Source organism: Phasianus colchicus, chromosome 2 (genome assembly GCF_987193195.1).
Source record: "Phasianus colchicus chromosome 2, bPhaCol1.hap1.1, whole genome shotgun sequence".
NCBI lineage: Eukaryota > Metazoa > Chordata > Aves > Galliformes > Phasianidae > Phasianus > Phasianus colchicus.
Window position 1 is genome coordinate 17,399,346 of NC_143437.1, and position 21,720 is coordinate 17,421,065.

The following is a 21,720-nucleotide window of genomic DNA, read 5'->3' on the forward strand; positions in this document are numbered from 1 at the left end:
CCCGTCCCCCACCCCCAGCCCCGGGCGGCGGAAGTGTGTGTAGGGGGCAGTATAGGAATTTCCTGTGACGTCCCGGCCCGGACTCCATTAGGCTGCAGCTGGGCTGAGAGAAGACAAACCCAGCGGGCAGCGAGCGGAGCAGGCCGGGCGCCCGGGGCTGCCGGGCGGGGGCTCGAGGCAGCGGCGGCCGCCATCGCCAGAGGGAGCCCCGAGCGGGCGGCGGCGCTGCCTCCGGGACCCCCGGGGGCGCAGGGCCCCGCTCCGCCTCCCCTCACCCCCGCCGCCCCCCGCCTCCCCCCCCCCCACCCCCCTCCTCGCCCCCCCGGCTTCCCACCACGGCCGCTCTCGGCGAGGAAACTCTGGCCTCCGCTTCCTCCTCCTCCGACTCGGACACCGGCGGAGCCTCCCCGCCCCCGCGGAAGAAAGCCCGGGCCTCCCCGGCGGCGGCGGCGGAGGGAGCAGGAGAGCCCGGGGCTTCCGCGGGCAGAGCAGGCCTCACCTCGTCCCAGTCCCCCTCGCTCCCCGCCGGGCTCGCCCCCGCCGCCGCCCCGCTCCGAGGCAGCGGCAGCAGCACGAGCAGCGGCGGCAGCGGCGCCATGCAGGCCAACGGGGCAGGAGGGGGCCAGCAGCAGCAGCAGCAGCAGCCGCCGCAGGGCCCGGAGCTGGGCTGTCTGGGCGCCCAGAACGGCGAGGCCTCGGCGGGCACGGCCGCCGGCGAGCAGCTGGCCCACGCCAACGGGCTGCTGCCCTCGGCCAACAGCGGCGGCGGCAGCCCCGGCGGCCTCAGCGTCAACAACGGGGTGCCCGCCGCCGGGGGCCCCGGCACGGCCGCCGCGGAGCTGGGGGGCGGCGGCGGCAGCGCCCTGAAGAAGAAGAAGCGGCTCTCGCAGTCCGACGAGGACGTGATCCGGCTGATCGGGCAGCACCTCCACGGCCTGGGCCTCAAGTAAGTGGCGGCGGGGGAAGGAGGGGAAGGCGGCCGGGGATGGGCCCTCTGCGGACCGGGGAGGCGAGTGCCGGGGCAGCGCCGAGGGCTGGCGAAAACGGAGCCCGACCGCGTCGTGCTCCCCGTGCCGCTCCGCTCGGCGGGCCGGGGCGGTTCGGGAAGGGACGGCAATATGGAAGCCGGGCCGCTCGCCGATAAGGTGGATCGATAGCAACGTGTTAGCGGGGGAGAAGTTATCGGGCGCGCGTAATGGAGCCCGCGGCTGGGCGTGGGGGGAGGCTTCTCGCAGATGAGCTCCAAGATTTCCCTTGTCTGCTGGCCGCAACCGAACTCGGCTGAAACGGGCCGTTGTGTTCCGCTGCCGAGCCTTCGTCCCCGCCGATGGCAAAGGTGTCAGCCCCGTGTTTTGATGTAGGCTAGGAGCAAGCGCGCTGACACTCTCTTAAAATCAGAAGAGGGGAAATAATTTTACACGGAAGGAAGGCGAATCCGAGAATTTAATCGCGACGTTTGCTTTGTGAGCAAGGCTCAAACCACCGCATCGTGATTCTGGAATAGGAGCCCTGCGAAGCCTTCGCGTAGCTACTGCAAAACAAGTCTTCAAAACACAGTGGGCCGGGTCAATTATAAAGAACTTAGCACGCTAAATGAACTGCCCCTGACACAAGAGGCAAGTTTACAGCAACAGACAACTCGTGACTGTTCATAGACGGCACCACAGTAAATAAGCTATTTTTAGTGTAAAGGGGGGAGGGCTGCAGGACCGTGAGTTTGTTTATTATATTTTAAGGAGCCGGTCTTTTAATACAGGCCTGTTGCAGATGTGGATAGCTCTGTGCTCGTTTATGGGAGGCAGGGAGGGGGGGGCAGGGGTTGACAGCCAGTGGCTAACAGCTGTAGTCTGTCTCTTCCTTCATGAAGGCTATCTCCTATGCAGGGCTGGCTGTTTGGTGGCTGGTAAGTCACATCCTTCATGGTACTTCAGTGAAGCTCTCAAGCTAATTGACTGCTTGTTTTAGACATAGGCAGCTGTTTACACGTCTCAGGCAACTGAGATAACCTTTTGGACAAGCCTCTGAATCTGGTGGTAGTCTTCTTACTTTAATAAAGTTACTTTTAAATGTGGTTAACTGTTATCGTAGCAGGCGGTATATTTGTGAGGGTGAAACTGGTCAGGTTTTTTTACACTGTATCTCTCCTGCAGCCAGACTGTTGATCTTCTCATGCAAGAGTCAGGATGTCGTTTAGAACATCCTTCTGCTACCAAATTCCGCAATCATGTCATGGAAGGAGAATGGGATAAGGTAACGTAGGGCTTCTAGGACTGTATTAACCACTGTTTAAATTTATAGTATCTATGAGAGAATTCAAAATCCACCCTCCTTATATACTTCTTTTTTTGTTTGTTTGTTTTTTTTCTTATGCCGATTTCTGCAGGCAGAGAACGACCTGAATGAACTTAAGGCCTTAGTGCATTCTCCGCATGCAATTGTGGTAAGAGGCACACTTGAACTCTTTCAGAGCTGTATGATTGGGCTAGTTAAATAGAATGATCTTTCACTATGGAGTTAGTTGTCCATAGTTCTTATTTTCTTTGTCATTTAAGCAGCTTGCATGCTATCTCAAAATGTACTAATCTTTTCACTCTTTTCTAGAATATGAGATGGGAAACACCAAATATTAAGCCTAGTATTTGTTTTAGTGAATATTTAAATGTTGTTAAGTATATTTAACTGATGAAATATAGATCCTTTAACAGGCCTAAATAGGTCTGTTTCCATGGAAATTGCCTGTGTTGAATACTGATTTCAAACTTGGAATCCTTCTCACAATTGTATTTATTGGAGTTAGGTTCCTCTTAAGGAAAGAAAAATTTGGAAGTAAAGATGCAGTAACGCAAATGTAGAGTTGGCATTGTCATAGCACATCCCGGGAATATAGAGGCTGCTATAGAACATGAACAATACTGTTGCTTTTCCAGATGGCTTCTAAAGAGCAAATGTATTTGTATTGCTGTTTGGGATTTTATTTGGAGCTTTTTCTCTTTGGCTGGCTTTTTTCAAAGATGAACCTAGAAATAGACGTTTGCAGATCCTCTGACTTGACAATTACAATGTCTGTTGTTATGATTTCAGTTACTTTGAGAAAAGAGTTTCTTGGCTCTCTTTTTCTATTTTGAGATCAAAAATGACTGCCTGTTCTGTTGCGCTTAAATGTTTATTCTAATGAAATGAAGTTAGGACAACCAGAGTCACTTAGGGAGAAGAAAAGTGGCAGTGCTTTTTGAAGTGCCTGTGACTGTAAACAGTGAAGAATCAGCTGATGGCTGCTTAGCTCTACTTCTAGCTGATTCATTTGTTGTCAAGACAATTTCCTGCCCAGTGGGGGAGGGAAAGAAAGAGAACAGGAAGTGAAGTAGGAAAAACAGATGTTTAGCAAAACATAGGAGAATTTTTAAGAGAAGTTGACATTCTGCTCTATTGATCTGGCCAAAACGTGACAGTTCTTAGTTAGACCAGTTGTTCAGTTTCTCCCTTTTCAGACTTGAGAAAATGCAGCTCTATTCTTCAAATACTTGAGAGCATTGCATGCAGTTTTTGATTGTCTGTAAGCGCTGAAAGTTTGAAACTGCTGCATGAGAATGTGAATGTGATCATTTGAAGCAAATTTTCTTGTTTCTCCCTTCAGAAATTATAAAGTTTCTTCATACTATTAAAGTGTTTCTCATCTCTGGGAGTTGAGAGGTTTTAAGTGTCTGTCATTACTGTACTTCTCAGGCAAAATTAATTTGAGAGAGGGAAAAGGGAAGCTTGTCTTCTGCTATTTTGATAATCTTTGAAAGCATGCCTCTGTTCTTTAATGTTTATGTTTAACTGCTTCAGTAAAACTGGTTACAATACAAATAACTGATGTAGACTGTTACCCAAAAAAAAAAAAAAAAAGAAATAAGTTGTTCTCCTGTGTCTAAATTTCATCTAATTTAAAACAGATAACTTCTAAATATTAGATGTCTTTCTTCATAAGACAATGATAGTTTGCAAGGATAAGTACAATTCTCTCCATCTTCATGCCCTTCTTTCCCCATTTTTTATTTTTATGTGGGTGAGAGGCTGGGTAGGAGTTAGTGCTGCCAGCAACTGGAAACCTAGTAGAAGGCCGTTACAGGTAAGGAGAGATGCTTTGGCTCCGTAGCTGTTCCAGACTGCAGCGAAGTGAGGGCTAATAGAAATGATAGATGTCTTGATTAAGGAGAGTGCAAACAAGATGATGCTGCAGGTAACTATTCAAAAACAGAAAATGAGATTTTTTAGGTTTGAATTCTGATCTGTTACTCATACAGTGTGACTCAATGCATGCATACAAGAAGAATGAGGACCTAAAGTTTAGATGACACAGTATATAAAAAATTAGGATGCATATTTTGTGTGTGTGTGTTTTCTTTGTTTTTTCCTTGTTTTTTTTTCTTGTCTCTCAATATGACCTTGTCAAAATAATGGGGATATGTAACTGCTTTTGAAATGTCTGTTCAGTAAAGGGGTTATGATGTACTTTAAAAACTCTATTCCTGTTTTAATTGCTGATTTCTTTAAAGTGCTGTAGATTCTACAGTTGAAAACACTGAAGATGAAATGGCTGATCTTCATTTGTAAACTTCAGATGTGTTTTTAAAAGCTACTTGTGGATGTTGAATGGGGAGGATGTGGATGAGGAGAAGACAGTCTGCTATTTATTTCTGTTTGCATCAACACAACTGAGTGCTGTATATTAGCAGTATAGCATGCGATTAGCCATGTTTACTTTTCCAGCATGTACGATACAGCTGTCTTGAGACAAACTTCAGACTTGACTCAGGCATAATAATTTATTTTTTTCCTTGGGTAGCACTTAAAAAATATCAGTTCCTAGTTAGCCCAACATTTTGCTTAGTTTTGAGCTATTCAGGCATATTTTAACATCTATCTTGGGGAACCATCTGAATGTGGGAGAGAATCTAGATATCCTGTATGTCTATAGTTTTAATCTAGAATATACTTCACAGTTGTGCACTTTACTTTTTTGCCATTTACTTGAGTTTTCTCCAAGTTCTGAAAGTATACAGCCTAGAAATACAACATAGAAAGTTACTGACTTGTGTCAGTGAAGTGCTCCACCTGCTTGTGTGGCAGCTCTCTTGCATTGAGAGGTGAGCTCTATTTAAGTGACATGATTTGATACAGTTCAAATCCTAGTTCAATTCTGTAGGGCAGAAAATATTCAGATCTTTACATTATCAGGTCTTACGTTCAAGTTTTGGATGTTGTTAACTGTTTTTATTTATTAGCGTTGTGGTTTCACAAGATTGTCTGAGTGCTAAAGATAAAAGTCATGGAAACCAGGGGCTTAGTGCTGCAGGCCTGTAAGTAGATAGCTACTGTGTTGAGAATGTGTGTTGAAACATCAGGTGATCACTTCAACATGTCTTCTGGTTACCTTTTTTCATTTCAAAGAAGAGTTCTTTCAGTATTTTGAACCATAGGCTCTTAGTACAGTAGACTTGTTAAGATATGCAGGTAAAAAATACTAGCAAAACTTTAAAATTATGTTCTTATGCATTCTGGTCTTTAAACTACTGAAGATTTACTACTGTAACCAGTGATCAGAAAAATCTTATTTTCTCGACTACAGCAGGATACTTGTTGTGTCATCTTCAGTTGTTTTAACCTTTAGTTTGTGCTGGTGAATCATGCTGCATGTCAGGCTTCCTAGAATTTTAGATTCTGCAACGGGCTTTTCTGCTAAACATGAATGTTAGTAAATAAAGGCTGTAGTTTGAGTGTACATACTCTGGTTTTGCTTTCTTCAAACAAAACAAACAAAACCAGCAACTCTAGTCCTATTGAACGTCTGTGTTTTCCCTCAGGATGACCAGAGGCCCAGCCTGTACTTAAATAATAACCTCTAGAAACAGAAGTAATATACTTCATCTTCATCCTGACTGTAGAGTTGAAAAACAGGGTGAGAGGGTGCTAAATGAAGGAGAACAGTCAGCTGCTATGATAAAACTGTTGTATTGAGACTCTTCGATGTTTTTTGTAGACTGAAGAAACTTTTCTGTCATTTGCTATAATCTTAAGTGGTGGTAGTGTGCGGATTGAAATTCTTCAACAGTAAAAAATGTAATGATGTTGAATTTCCATTACAAACACTGAAATGGTAGCAACAAATTCCAGGCACTTCCGTTATATTCTATGCGGTATAACTCAAATTATAGTAATTTTCATTTCCATTTTTCATAAGGCAGCTAAAGAATATGGAAAATGAGTAAGTTGTACTTGTGAGTGCACTGCACCTGATCAGTTTTAGATTCATTGAGTTAAATGGTGGGATTTCTGCCTTTGAGCTACAGTTGTCTATGTTCCAAACAGTTCTCTTTTCTTCACAGAAGTGATTGTTTAGGCTCTAGAAAAGCTGTTATGCTCAAAGTGGTCTTATCTACCCTGAGAAGATTGTATTGGAAGTAATTAGCTCTTGTAGGGCATATGAAAGTAGCTGAGAGAAAGGGAAGACAAAACTAAGTTATTCAGTGAAATGTTTGTCAGGCAAGAGCCAGGAGTTGCACAAAAATAAATAGTGGGAAGGAGTGTTTTGATACAAGCACACACACACAAAAAAAAAGATACCTGAAAGGATGATGTCACTGGAATCCTTCTGCCTTGAGGAGGCTATATTCATGGTATTGTTTGTGTATGCAGTAGGGTAAGTTCTGGAGCGTTTATTAGCTTAGATATAATAGTTTTCTATTAACACTTCAGTCTCTGCCTTTCTGCTGTCAGTATTTTAGCAATGTGAAGCCGTTTGTCTTTTATTCTGATTCTCCATTATTTTAGCAATAGCAGAAGTCTACACTACACTACATTGTTCTGAATGTTTTGTATTCCCAATACTCCAAATGTGCGACTGGCACTGATGATCCTACTTGGGAATTGTATTTTCTAAACCAAAACTGAAATTACACTTCTGTGGATGACTTGGCAACAGTATTCTGCATGGTAATGTTCCTGTAACAGTTTCATGGCGTTGTTGAAATTGGCACTGCAAAAAATGGTTTTAGGGATTTTGTGTGTCTGTCTGTATAAAATGTTTTCTCTCCTCTGAAGAAATGAAATTAACACGTTACTCTCTAAAAGTAGAGAAGAAAAGAGTAATTAAATACAGATACCCTTATTCCATTTAAGAGAGAGATAACAAGAAATGAATAAATACTATATGCAGTGACCTAGAGAGGAAGAGTTGAAGGAATTATAGTTTTTGTTATAAACTGGAAACATCAGACTATTTTTACCTGTTACTGATCATCAGCGTGAGGTGACGAAGAGGAGTGAAAAAAATGGTTTGTGACTACTAGCCAAGCTCCTTCATGCCTCCATCTGAGCATGTGCACAGCTGGGAGAGGAAACTCCTAACCCCCCTGCTGCTGCTGAGTAAGCAAACAGCATGAGGCCTGCTGGCCTAGTGTATGGGAGCAACCACTGAGGTTGGGTTTGGGTTTTGGCTATTGTTTTTGTTGGTTGGTTCTCTACATATCACCCAAACACAGAAAGGAACTGTTGTACCTGGAGGAAAAAAGACAACTGTACAGCAATGCTCTATTTTCATATTTTGTTCCAATGATTCCAAATCCAAACAAACTGAAGAGCTCTTAGGGGATGTAATACAGGCATGCCCTTCGCATACAAGACAATAGACAGTTGAGGCTTCACAAAGCTTTATGATGATGATATAGCACTGTATATGGAAATGTTATTCTTTTGCAGAACTGAAAGTCTCTGGAAGTTAAAACTGCTTTGTTTTCTAGCTAAGACTTTAGAGATTTGAAACCTTAAACTTCTGCATAAGCTTTAATAGGATAGAGATATCTTAAACTTCCCAATTATCCCTTTCCTTAAGGAGGCCAGCAGTCTGTCTGAAACTAACAAGTAAACATTGACCAAATATGTGCATGAAAATAGTGAGGTGGTGCTTGAGATCTGACAAAGCAAAGGAAGCTGGTGGTTAAATTTGTGGTGTATTCCTTAGAAAAGCAAATAAGACTTGCTACGCGTGATTTTTATTTTGTTTTTCACTGATGTGTAGGAATGTAAGTTTTCCTCTTTAACCTGATGACTGGAGACCTCTTATCCGTCTGATAAGTGCTGGCAGTAATAAAGATGTGCAAACATTGAATAGTTTTGTCCAGGATTGGTCAAACTGTCTAAGAATTTGGTATAACTGTAAGTTTCTAAAGAAATGCCTACTGTTTTTTAACTCCACATACATTACTTGTTAGAGTAGTAGGGTTGATTGTTTACTTAAAAACAAAACAGCAAAAAAAAAAAACCTGGAGAAGGTGAAAGGAAAATGATGAAAGAACAAGAATTAAAAAGTGATTCCTAAATTTAGGAAACTGTTATTTATTTTTGTCCTGTACTCTTGAAAATTGATCAAACACCCAAGGAAAACAACTGAATGTGGTACTACAAAACAAGACCTCAGGCAGTGTCAGTTTTTTTTATTGCCATATGTTACGCAGCTATGCAAACAATCCATGTCAGCTCCTTTGTAAGCAGTATGAGAACTTTTCAAGTTGGCTTCTTGTGTTCTGTGCTGTCATGTGGTCTGTAGTATGTGATTAGTTGCTTTTAGGCTTTTTTCTTGAGCTTTTCTTTTTTCTTGGGCTTTTAAGATTGGGAAGCCTCTCTAATTCAGGGTTGGAAGAACTGTGACTGAAAAGAATGTGAATATGAAATGGAGGCAAGTTGAAGGGGGGATCTGAGAAAGGAGGTAGGAAGATGCCTACATCAATAACTTAATTGCAACAGTGTTGTTGAAAATCCAGCAAAAAGAAATTGAGTGATGAAACATTAGATATAGCTGTGTTTCTGAAGGGTATAGTAGAATGGTTTCTACTGTTCTGTTTAGGCTCAAACGTTTTCTGAAACTTCAGTCAACCTTTTTCCCCTGACTGCTGCTTTCTGTCATGTCAGAGGATGAAGTTTTTGCTGCTGCAGCAGAAGTACCTGGAGTACCTGGAGGATGGCAAGGTCCTGGAGGCACTTCAAGTTCTACGCTGTGAACTGACGCCTCTGAAATATAATACAGAACGCATTCATGTCCTCAGTGGGTAAGTGCTTGGACTTTGAAAGGACTTTTTGAAGAAATGCTGTAGCTTTTATGGTAGATTGTACTGACTTTGTAAGCTCAAACTGCATTGAAGCTATTATCCTTTTGATAAATAATCTGTAGTGAGATGTACTATCTAAAGCGGTGAGTGAAGAAAAAGCATTCAGTAGATAATGTTATATTTTTAGATACATGCGAGTAACTTGATACAATTTTTGTACTGGAACCCAAGCAAATACATATGCATGTATGTTCATTTGATCTTGAGAATTATTGGTCTCTTATCTTGTAACTAAAAAAAAAAAAATGCCCAAGTTGGTGAATTTAGTCTAGATTGTTCTTAGATGAAAATAAGGTATTTTTACCTTTCTGAAAACAACCCTCTTGGGGCTCTTTTTTGTTTTCTTATCTATTGACAATTTGTAGGTGTCTGTTCTGAAATATGTCTGTATTCTTTGCCTTTGTTCCTACCAGTCTAAGCTTAAGTAACTTGCTTCCAGACCGTATATTCTGAAATTAAGAATGTTATATATCATGCTTAAAAGTGGGAAGAATGATTCCAGAAAGAGGTCTGTTGGTGTGTGTGTTTTGTTTGTTTGTTTGTTGTTTGTTTTTAAACAGGTATCTGATGTGTAGCCATGCAGAAGACCTGCGTGCAAAAGCAGAGTGGGAAGGGAAAGGAACAGCTTCCAGATCTAAACTTTTGGACAAACTCCAGAGTAAGATGTTTGAATGTTTAGAGTTTATTTCCACCTCTGTAGATCAAATGCATATTATGTAGCCATATATCCCAGGAAATTCATTCTAACTGCATTTACCAATTGTTGGTTTTCTTGTAGTTCTTTATGTGCCTCTAGGTTTTGATCTTTTATAGCTAATCTTTAGCTCTCATTACTTAGTTCTATTGCATGCATTAATAATGTAATTTAGGGATGAGTTCCTCCACTGCATCAGGGGGAAGTTTGATTTGTAAATGCCAGCTATAGTGAGAGGTTTAAACTGTCCTAGAACCACTGTGAATACCAGCAGTAGTTAATAGTGATCTCAAACTGTCCCGTGGATTTCAGTTTCTCTTCTGGTTTCTTGTGGCTTTTGTAACACCATGGATTTTTGCACTTCTGATACATTGTATTCTTCATTTTGGTAGTCTTAATTGAGAATTTCTCAGATGAGCCCACCTGATGCTGCATTATAATCTGACATTTTGTTAAGTACTGGGTTGTGAGTGAGCTTGTGTAAATGATGTTTGCTTGCCAAGACAGCATATACTATAGCTGTAAATATCTTGCATGCAGCTCTGCTTTCCGGAGACTCGTTCTTGCCATGTTTACAGGTATACATCTGGAGTTACAAGCTGTATGCACTCTTTTTCTGCAGCTTTATGCTTTATTCACTGAAGTTTCTTCCAAAACCACCCAAATCAACAAATGCTTTTACTTTTAACTTGGTTCTGACATATGTATTTTTCAACAATTTTTTTTAATAGCATACCTACCCCCATCAGTGATGCTTCCTCCAAGGCGTTTACAGAACCTGCTGCGTCAGGCTGTGGAACTACAACGGGACCGGTGCCTATATCATAATACCAAACTAGATAGTAATCTAGATTCTGTCTCGCTGCTTATAGATCACGTTTGTAGTAGGTAAGAAGCCCTTTCTGCTTGTAAGATGGATGGCAATATCTTCTCTGTGTTTCTTAAAGTAACTTAATTGTGCCTACTGTTTTCAGGATTGTGAAAATGATTCTAATGTGTTTAACGCTTCTGGGAAAAGACAGGTTTTATAAATTGAATGGTAGGAGGTGGAACTGGATACGTTCGTTGCATGTATGGAAGGCTTTGGTAGCTGGATATGAGGCAATGGAACCATATTGAAACTTTTAAATTGTATTTGGGTAGATATGAGTAGGATGTGTTGTTATGCTAAGCCTTAGCTACTTGTTGCTTCATAACTTTGGGCAGCCATTCTGTTTATTAGTCAATACATGACTGCCATGTTTTAAGTAGGCTATCACTAGTACATTAATTAGACTCTGTCTTCAAGCTTACTGGGATGCAGAAAGCCTACTGAAGCACACTAAATAAAGTCAACTTTTAGCTTTTAATGGTGAGCGATAAGGTGCTTCTAAGACTTACAGGTAAGGGAGCTGAAATATGCAGTATACACTTGTTTAATATCTAATATGAATAAAAAAAAGTTTGGGAAAATAATTCTTAATAAAGTGGTAAAACTGAGAATCTCTTCTATGTGCATATTGGTGCTGCTTCTGAATCTTTAAAATGCCGTACTCTAGACAGAAGCAAGAGGATCTTGGTGTGGTGTATTTTAATTTATTTTAACAAATGTCTAATTTGACTGGCTTTCTTTATGTACTGAAGACTTGGCCAAGGATCTAAAAATTCAGTGTAGTTTTTTTAGAAAACTGCTGTAATACAGGAATGAGGGCTAGAACACCTGCAAAATGCAGCCTATAGACGGTACCCTTCTATGTTTTTCTTTTTTCATTTCTTTTCTTTCATGTAGTGGGCTAAAATTTGGGCTTACGTGAGACTTTCTTTGTGTCAAGGTTAGTTCATCTGAAAAGTTAAGTACTATCTGATGAACTTGCTTTTAGAGATTTTATGAACTCAGCTGCTTTGAATGCTTAGAATCTGTTTTGAAAGATACAGACTTTCATAGTACTTGCTTGTAACCATCTTAAGGTTTTAAAATTAATATAACTGTACTTTCTTCAAGTAAGTGTTTTTAGACTGTTGTTACACTTTCTGTCTGCTGCATCACATTGTTTTAGTAGTTTCTCATGTGCATGGACTTTTGACTGTTGTCATTTTAAGAGCTATCGGAAATGATCAGATAAAGGAATTGTGGCTTTCCCTACTTCAGAAGTGAGTCTTAAAAACAAACTAGCAGAGTGGTTTAGTCTTTTCACAAGCCCATAAATAGCAGTAGATCTTCTGTAGAAGAGTTCAGTGTGTTTAATCAAGCCTTAAAGTCAACTATAAAGAACGTGAAGGTGGACTAGATAGCACTAGGTACCATGTGACAAATGTGGACTCCAGTTCCACTGATCTGAATCTACTTGCTGACATGAAAGTTTGTCCAAAATAATATTTATTAAAAAAAAAAAAAAGAAAAAGAAAAAAGCAACAAAAGCTCTTCAAAATAAAGGCTTCCATTCTGTCCTCAACTCAACCTGTTGTAACTACCTATTGCAGGGGTCTGAGATCAGTATGTGATACGCTGTACATGCTGCAATGCTTGGGCATAATGAGGTGAGTTAAAGACAGTGGAAGCCAAAATTTGATTAAACTGACAGATGCAACAGTAGTCTAATAGTTTAGACAACTTAAGTACTGTAATAGCTAAATAATGAAACACTGACAACTTTCCTTTTTTAGTTGGAACTAATGTTTTGGACTTCTGGCAATACTTTAAGTAAGCATGCTTAAAAGTGCACTAATGGGTAGAATGTTCGACTAAATCTTAATAACTTCACGAGAGCAAGTGGTAAGAGAGGAAACTGCTGGGAGTGAAGGTGATACGTGGAGTCTTACTGTGCATTCTATTTTGATAATAGATGCTCTTGGAGGGGGATGATCACTTCCGTACGTGGGTCACTCGGGAAGTAATGCCTTCTGTTTATTTACAACAGACACAAAGAGCACAGTAACACTATTTGATACAGCGAATTCCCAGCTACAAAATGTTATTTGTCAGCGCAGTCACCTCCATGAGTTATGCATTTTTGCCAGTGTTGAACAAGAGCCTGCATGCTGCACTCATTAAAGTCTGGCTGTCTAAAATGTGGCTTGTCTTTCACCTTGCTGTTACGACTGCTGAAATGCACCGTGCACCACCTCACTGTGCTGTTATTCACTGTTTGGTCTCCATAAATGTTCAGCAAGCATTGATAAATGTCAGTGGCCTCAGTTTTTTTTTCTGCATGGAGGAAATTGGTCACACTCCTTTGCTCCATATGCCCTTCCATGTCAGATGCCATTGTGTCAGAGTGTCCCTCTGCTGCCATCTGTTGCACAGCAACAAAATGTAATGGAATATGGGTGGGAAGGTTCCCCCTCTACTGCCAGACCACCACCACCACCTGTCTCTGATGTCATGAGCCAACATAATAAAATAGGAGGCATTACTTTTGGAGCATCCCTTGTGTTTATGTGTATGAATATTTACTTATATTTACCTGGAAAGCCTTTAGGTGGTTTTCGTTTTCCCCTGGAATTTTCTAGGTTTCATGTTAATACATTTAAGTCTGAATTCACAGTAAAACCCAAGAAAAATGAATGCTGTTGCATTTCTGCATGCTTTTACTAGGCTAATGCAGCTTTTTTGAAAAAGAACTCTTGTAGAAGCTGAAGAATAAATCTTTCATTCTACATACAGTGAAAAGTAGCTGCTAGTAGTAGTTAACTTTAGGATTCTGTACATGCAACAGTGGATAACTTTATTTCAATATGTGAACAACATGACTGAAGTATGTTGTGCTGAACAGAACAACTTGTAAGGAAACAAAAAGCAAAACAGTTTGAGTTAAAATAGCATCTCATTATGTAGACAAGAAACTATTGAATAACTGCAGCATTATTTAATGTATTGCTTGTCTGTGAAGTAAATCTTGCTGGGTTCTGTTTCATTTGGTGGGACTTCTGAGAGAGCTTGGATCTAACTGAATTGTGGATAGCATCCTTCAACATTGGATGTGTCTGCAGCAGTGATATTGTCTGTGCTTTCAGTCTTTCTTTTTTAGTAACCACAAGGCTTCCTTTCTGTGGAAATGGTGTACTCCAGCACTATGCTGCTGCTTCTTCGTGTCTTTAAGAAAAGCACACAGAGTTTTAATTTTGTAAAAACAGTGCTTGTATTTTAGTAGTGTTTCTTTTAGTGGCATATGCTGAAATGGATGTCCTGGGATGCAGTACTCTTTTTACTTTGTATGAATTCTGGATAAAGAATCTTTAATTTTCAAGAAGGAACTGCTGCTCTGAGGAGAAATATTAACTTACTACAACATGGCTAAATAATGAAACCTAGCTCTTGCTGTTGGTGCAGGTGTCTGTGTAAGGACCTTTAAGCTTCAGTAAGACAGAGTCATCTTCCATGGATGGAGCTTTTAACCTTGGACTCAGGGCTGTTCCAGTGGCAATTAGACAGCTCTTGGTCAGCTTAAGGTAGAACAATACAGAATAGACTTGTGTTAGTCTATTAGAAGTGACTAGGCATACTAAAGGTAGATGGATACAGGTATATGTATATACAATGTGGTTATCCTCCCCTGTCATAAAACAGGAAATGAGGGGATGTGTGGTGGTTAAGTGTTGCTCAATGGTCTTTAAACACAGATTAGTATGCATCTTCTAATAGGAGGAAATGAACGGAGAGTATGCAGTCATTATATTAATCAGAAAATTCTCCTTTAAAAAATAGTTTTTCAGGGTGTGGCTAGCCTGGCTACCACCAACTGTATATTAAAATACAAATGTAAGGAAGTGACCCTTCTTAGGCTGGCTTTTTTTCTTGCAATGAGTGCAGCTGTGCATTCACATAGGATATTGTTTTTAGAGTAGTAACTTCATATCCCTTTAGAGCTGTGTTGCCCTGTTGTGCTGGGCACCATAAAAACTCACTGAAAGATTAATGCTCTCCAGGATACCTGTAGTTCAGGAATAAGTGTTAATGGTTAGGTGTTAACTTTTAGTGCATCTGAACACTGAACTTCATAACTGCATTATTACTTACATAAGCAGTCATCTGCTCTAAAAGCCTGTGTTTACTTTAGACTAGCTCCCAATTTCTCATGTAATGGGCAAGAAGTGAAACAATGTGTGTCCTGATCTTAATATTTTGACTGTTAGCATCTCCTCAGAATGTAACTAGAAGATTAAATATTAGCTTTAAGGAAATGCTTGATCCTTTCTGTAGTTTATCATATAATATTTAGTTTGATAAGCATTTAATGCATTACGAAATAGTGTGGCTTTGGTCAGGGGAAACCTGTTTGGGTTGAACACTTAAAGCGTTACTAACATAATGAGGATGATGAGGCCCTAGTACAGGCTGCCTAGAGAAGCTGTTGGCATTCAAAGCCAGGTTAGATGGGACTTTGGACAGCTTGGTCTGCAACCCTACCCATGGCAGGGGATTGGAAGTGGATGAACTTCAGAGTTCTTCTCAAACCAAGCCATTCTGTGATTCTGTTATGTTATGCTTAAAGTTATACGTGGTGCTCTACAAGGAAAATGTAAAACAAACAAATGAAAAACATACTATGCAATGAAGAAAACCCCACAACTTACTGCAAGCTCATGTTCAAGAAAGACTATTCTATTGTTCAACTTCTAAGAATTATTTTTAAGTATCTTGCATGGTCTGGCTATTAAATACATTAAAAGATTTTGCATGTTAATAAAATTCTTCATGCATGATTCAATGAGACTGACTCTAGTGTTATCTATATATCACAGAAGTGTACAGTAAAAAAAGCTGTTCCTGTCCTAATGAGGTTAGGTTTATTCCAGGTTATATGGAGCATAATGAATTATGTGAGGGTAATAAGACTATCTCTACAATTAGTTATGATTACTTGATACTCTGAGTTTTTTCAGACTAGTCTAACTTACCTGGTCTGGCACTTAAATACATTCTTAATTTTTATAAGACTGGTTGGATTTTGTCTTGTTGTTTATATATATTTTACTGCTTTCTTTTTTTTCTTAATGCATCCCTTTTTTTTTCCCTAGGAAACAGTTCCCTTGCTATACACAGCAGATACTAACGGAGCACTGTAATGAAGTGTGGTTCTGTAAATTTTCCAATGATGGCACTAAACTAGCAACAGGATCCAAGGATACAACTGTTATTATATGGCAGGTTGATCCAGTAAGTGTGCAACATACGTTAAAATATGTATGTGATTTTTTATTTTTTTTCCCCTATATATCCACTTCTTTGCCAGAATGGTTTGATTTTTTTTCTAAGACAGACTAGCATGTACTGTAGCCCACTGAGGAGGGTATTTGTCTAGGATGTAAAAAAACTGAAGATCACAGTCAGTTTAAGTTAGTAAAGGCACCTGAATACCCAATGCCTGTAGGGCCTGAAGTGTTGGCTGCTAGAATGGGAACTCCTTGTGCCCCTTAACCAGCACAGCTGAGTAGAGCCTGCTAGTGCCCTCCAAGGGTGCTTCTTAGCTTGAAAGCTTTGAGAAGCATTGGGTGAAAGTGGAAGGAGCATGGCAGCATTGATAATCACTTTCTTCTCAGTGACTCGTTAATATATGTGATTAAATCTCTTAAATTAACCCGTGGCTGCATTTGAGTTTAAGTCTGTCCATCTCATATTACTTCTGAGTAATAAAATGGTGTATGTTTAAAGTTGCATTATTATATCACTTCACATTAGTTTCTGTTTTGTCTTGGTTTGAACTGACAATTTAAACACTTGGCAGAATCCACTCATGTGGGAAACTGTACCCGGCCATTACCTTACAGGCCACGTTATTAGTTTGTATCAAATGTGATCCACCCTTCTTATATCAAATATCCAACAGATACAAGATTTGTATTTCCTACCTGTATCTATTCTTACCTAAATAAAAAGTTTAAGTGAATCCAAGACTACTGTCTTTTAGAAATAGGATGAAAGTATGTTCCTATCTTTCATAACAATTGAAGGCTGTCAATAAACTTTAATATATGCACACAAGTAGCTGGAGTTGTTAATGCTTGTAAAACACTATCAGAAATAAGATTCCTACAGGTCTTAACAACATGTCTGCAGGCTGTTAAGCTCAGCAGAAGATCAAAGGTTTTTATGGTCCCATACAAACTTCAGTAGGATTTGAGAGCTGAATTTGATCTTTTTCTATAATCTCACATTGAGTTAAGAAGCTATATATTTTTAGTCCTTTTTGATGTTCAGATAATGGGAGAACTTACAACCTTTTGATTGTGTCTAATTATATACATCTTATAAATTAGCAAATTTTCAGGTGTAGAACTTTTGTTTTAGTCATGTTACTGGATCCAATGTGCTCTGAGCTGAGATATATAGTAACATAATCTGACTTCTGTGCTTAATGTGATTTTTGAATTAAAAAAAAAAAATCAACAGCAATTCCAATTAAATTGAGGATCAAATGGCTTTGCTGTTGATTTGTTACTTGACAGCTTTTAATTCACAACATTCTGATGATGCATTTCATAGTGAATTGCTACCTAACCAAATAAACACATTGTGTTTTAGGTTATCTGAACAGTTTGATTTGTGGGTTGTTATGGGAACAAAATCTTCAGTAAAGAGTAGAAAAGCTGTGTAGAGTTCTGCTTTCTGTATTTGAGTACAAGTGGCGAAAAAAAAACCTCTTAAAACCTTTCAAGGAGGTAGACTTCTAAATAACATGAAGCCACATAACTCTGATTTCAAATTTGCCAGAGCATACTTTTCACATTTCCTGTAGCAGCTGACAGTGTCTTTTGAGTAATAAATTTAATCAGATTCTCAAGCCGTAAATAAAACTATTCTAATCTGCCTGTAAATAAAATTATTCTAATCTGTCCAATTCTGGGCCAGTGATGGGGGCACGCTATTCTAAATGTGTTTCTTTTCCGTACTAATGTATTAAACTTCCTTTTAAGACCCATCTATTTATCATCTAAACTGTCTTAATCCATGCTTCTGTTTTTATTTGCTCATTTCAGTGTTCTTTCAGCGGCATTAAATAATACCTTGAGTAAACTAGATTTGAGTGTGGAATACATTATTTGACTATTGCAAAGTGTGGCAGAATCCCTAGAACACTAGCATTAGACATCATCTTGAATGCATCTTCTCTGGCAGAGCTTGCCTTTAACTTGTTTCTTACTGAAACTTGTTTTTTAGTACACTTTCTTAAAAACTGTTGGCAGATGTTTGACTTCTCAGCCAAGGAACTTAATCATTACAAACTTAATAGGTGAATAGTCTTTTCTTCTTCGTAACAAAAAATTTGGGAAGTTATATGTAAGCGGTAGAATTGCTAAGATTTGTTTCAGTGATAGATGCAAAGCAAACTGAGTAAATTTGGGAACATTTACCTGAAATACCTGCTGTTATAGTGAGAGCAAGACAAATTATAGCAGTCCTATTGTATTTGTAGAGAAGGATGAGAGCAGTAGGAGAGCGACAACCACAATTCCTATCATTATAAGGGAAAAATGATACGCATTCTGTTCCTCTTGCCTCTCAAATGAGATGCTGTAGAAGTGGCAGGCTACCCTTCCACGGGATTAGTTAAAAATAAAAATAAAAATTAAAAAATTGCAGCAGTTGCAGACAAGCTCCAGGATGAGAGGTGTCAGATGTGACTCAGTTCCTTTACAGATCAGTTCAGATACAGACCCGGCAGTGTCTAATGCAGACCAGGAATAATGATCAGAATGAAATAGGAGAGGCTTTAAGAAAGTCTGTGCGTTTGCTTCTGCTATTTCTGTTCTTTGAAGATTCTTCTTAGCCCATTTTCTTTTGAGGCATTTTCTAGCCAGCAGAATGACGAAAGCTTCAGGCTGATGGAGTTGCTGAATCCCTCACAGCTGATCCCAGAAAACAGACCATGTCAGGTTCTTTCTCTGATAATGTTCTTTCTCTGGAATTCCAAGTCAAGAGATGCTCTGCTGCCTAATGCTAAAACAAGCGAAAATGGGACAGTTTGAGAAGTCAAACACCTTCAAACGAGTGAGATTTATTTTGAAGAGAAGTACGAGGCAAAAACAACCCCCTCCCCAATCAAACAAAAGCAGAAAAAAGCAGACAAACAAAGAAACTTTCACAAAAATTGTTGTAAGCAATTCAGCAAGACCTATTCTATGCAGCATGTTACTGTAATTCGGAAGTTAATGTATGATTTTTTTCAGTGTCTAATTGTACTACTTATCCTCATAAGATGTTTGAAAGTCAAGTTCCTTTGACAAGTCAGCATTAGAGCAGTTGTAAGATAAAGCTCATGTAAGATAACTCTGAGTGTACAAAGTATGCTTCATTCACAGTCTGGTGGAAAGGATGCAGAGCTTGTTGTAGGCAGCACTTCTGAGAAAAAGAAAATCCTCACTTGTGAGCTTTTAAAGACATATATTTCTGTGAAATCTTTTTTTGAGCAATGCACAAATATACTCAGGTTATTAAAAAAAAAAAACACAAAAAAAACAAACAAAAAAAACCACTTAACGATGTGGGTTTTGGTTATTAATTCTGCTTAAATATAACAGTTTTCCAACATGTTTGTGCTTTTAAGAAAGTAACGTAATTCCATAAAATATGGATAACTGTACTTCTGTATTCCAGTAGAGGTAGGGACTTGTTTTGGCATGTGAGGTTTCTGTAGTATTGAGTGTTGTGTAACATAAAACTTTGAACGTGACATTTTGTGAATTCCACATTCAGAAGAATCATGGAAGATTAGAAACAAATACCTACGAGTTCTTGTTTTTCATTTTTGGCTTTTGTTTTTGCACAAGCTTTTGCCTGATGTTCATACTCTATAAATTAGCAACTGCTTTTCTAGTAAGAACTTGTTCACATGACTTGAACAGTGAACTTATAAAATGCCTGTGCCAAGTTGCATAAAGCAAAGTGTCCATGCTGTATTTGAACATGTTGTATATATGAAATCTGGTAGGAGCTCATTTGTATTGCCTAAAAGAATCTCTCTTGTTTCAGGATACTCACCAGCTAAAACTACTTAAGACATTAGAAGGTCATGCATATGGAGTCTCTTATATTGCTTGGAGTCCAGATGACAACTATCTTGTTGCCTGTGGCCCAGATGATTGTTCTGAGCTTTGGCTCTGGAATGTACAAGTAAGTGGTGACTCAGAGTATAAAAAATAAAACTGTGGTCAGCTTGCAGCTTTTTTAAAAGAAGGTATGTTAGTGTAGATATATATAAATCTATTAAACATGAAGGATATCAATTTTTCAAACTTTCTGCACAGAAGTGTGAGCATAAAGAAAACAGACTGAACTTTTTTTTCCCTAATTTGGGAAACAGCCAACAAGTTCTGTACTCATTTTGTATAGAACTGAAAATAGAGTTCATGTCTGAATGCCTGAGACTGTGTAGCAATTCTGATGTATCTGATGACTGACTCTTCATTTCTAAGAAGGGATTGCACAATTCCACAAGACCATAGAGAGCTACTGAAGAGAAGAACAGCAGAAATCAAAAGAAACAGGACAGAAATACAATCTAAGGAAAGAAATAATTTGCAGAAGATTTTAGAAGTAGTGTGCATCTTTTAATTTGTCTCTTGTTGTTTTGTGTCACCCTCCCAGTGGTTCTAATGAAAGGTTCACAGAGACTCAAACTTCCCTATTTTCTGACTGAAAGACAGAATTTGGCTATTTTCTCCAGGACTTTGAAAACCCCTTTCTGCTGTTGATTTTTATGGGCAGCTGAGTTGATACAAAAGTTTCCCTGGCTTCAGTTGTAGGCTGTATAGTCTTTATTGTACTGTTTAGACTCTGAACTAATTTAGTTCCCTCGGAACCAAAAAAAAAAAAGTTTTTTTTTTTTCCACCCTTGAAATACTTTTGTTCTGTTTCAATTTATTTAATTGACTCAGTGAAGTAAATTGGCTCAGTGAAGAGCATTAGAGCTGGCACGAGGGAGTAGAGAGAAACCCTTACTGTTTTGGCAATGGTAAGCCATTCGTTGGCTCTCTGTCCTGTGAAACAGCAGTGTTATGAGCTAGGCATGAAAGCTGAAGTTTGATGTGAAGATCTTCAGCTTAGTGAGGAAAACGTTTTGAATGTATATATATATGTATATTTTTACTAAACACAGGCTTGTCATCTGTTTTCTTTTGTTCTACTGTAGCCTTCTCACTCCCCATGTTTTGTTTTGTTTCATTTTATATTTGCGTATCTTGCTCTTACACTTTCTTCTGTGTTGAGTTCCCCTCTTTAAACTGCAATCTCACAGTTGTCTGATGTACCCACTATTTCACCCCTCTTGATCTGAGGGACAAAATGATAAATTCCTTCAAGTCAAGTCTGAGGAAATGCTGGAGATGCTGTGGTAACTCTCTCTTTTTATTGCATTATTCATAAGGTTTTTTTGTTTGTCTGCTTGCTTCTTTTGTTTTGTTTTTTTAAATTAAGTGTTGAAATTTATGTACTGCCAGCTACTGCAAATCAGATAAAGTTATTAGTATCATTTTGGGAGAGGGTGCTCCTGGCTGGTATCAGGCATTACTGTATTTGTTTTCCAGACTGGGGAGCTGAGGACAAAGATGAGCCAATCTCACGAAGACAGTTTAACAAGTGTGGCCTGGAATCCTGATGGGAAACGTTTTGTAACAGGAGGTCAGCGTGGACAGTTCTATCAGTGTGTAAGTTCTCTGTATCTGTCACACTGAAAACAAAGCTAGAAAGAAACATTTTGTCGCAGTCCAATGTGAGTTTTGATGGTTTTTTTTTAATTTTCTTTTGTGTATATATTAAAAGTGAATCTTCAGAGATAAGCTTTTATATATAAAAAAAAAACCCTTCAAGTACTCTGAAATCTGTATGTACAATACACAGATGCTACTATTTCAGCAGCATTTCTGTATCTATATGTAGTAGTTAGAAGGGCTCAAACACATTCA

The 21,720-nt window shown here is 39.3% G+C and overlaps 1 protein-coding gene across 2 annotated transcripts in view; it reads left to right on the top strand.

Annotated features, from left to right (window-relative positions):
* The first annotated feature begins 296 nt into the window (after positions 1-296).
* Positions 297-21,720, top strand: part of WDR26 (WD repeat domain 26) — a 32,293-nt gene continuing 10,869 nt past the window's right edge. Inside the window, exons 1-10 of one of the 2 annotated variants that reach the window (XM_031596412.2) lie at positions 297-946; positions 2,151-2,250; positions 2,384-2,440; positions 8,950-9,086; positions 9,707-9,804; positions 10,572-10,728; positions 12,301-12,357; positions 15,838-15,976; positions 19,790-19,930; positions 21,343-21,462. In XM_031596412.2, coding sequence (XP_031452272.1) covers positions 597-946; positions 2,151-2,250; positions 2,384-2,440; positions 8,950-9,086; positions 9,707-9,804; positions 10,572-10,728; positions 12,301-12,357; positions 15,838-15,976; positions 19,790-19,930; positions 21,343-21,462 — 1,356 coding nt within the window. In that variant the 5' untranslated portion in view covers positions 297-596. The remainder of the gene's footprint in view (positions 947-2,150; positions 2,251-2,383; positions 2,441-8,949; positions 9,087-9,706; positions 9,805-10,571; positions 10,729-12,300; positions 12,358-15,837; positions 15,977-19,789; positions 19,931-21,342; positions 21,463-21,720) is intronic. The other variant, XM_031596421.2, reaches the window with a different exon arrangement.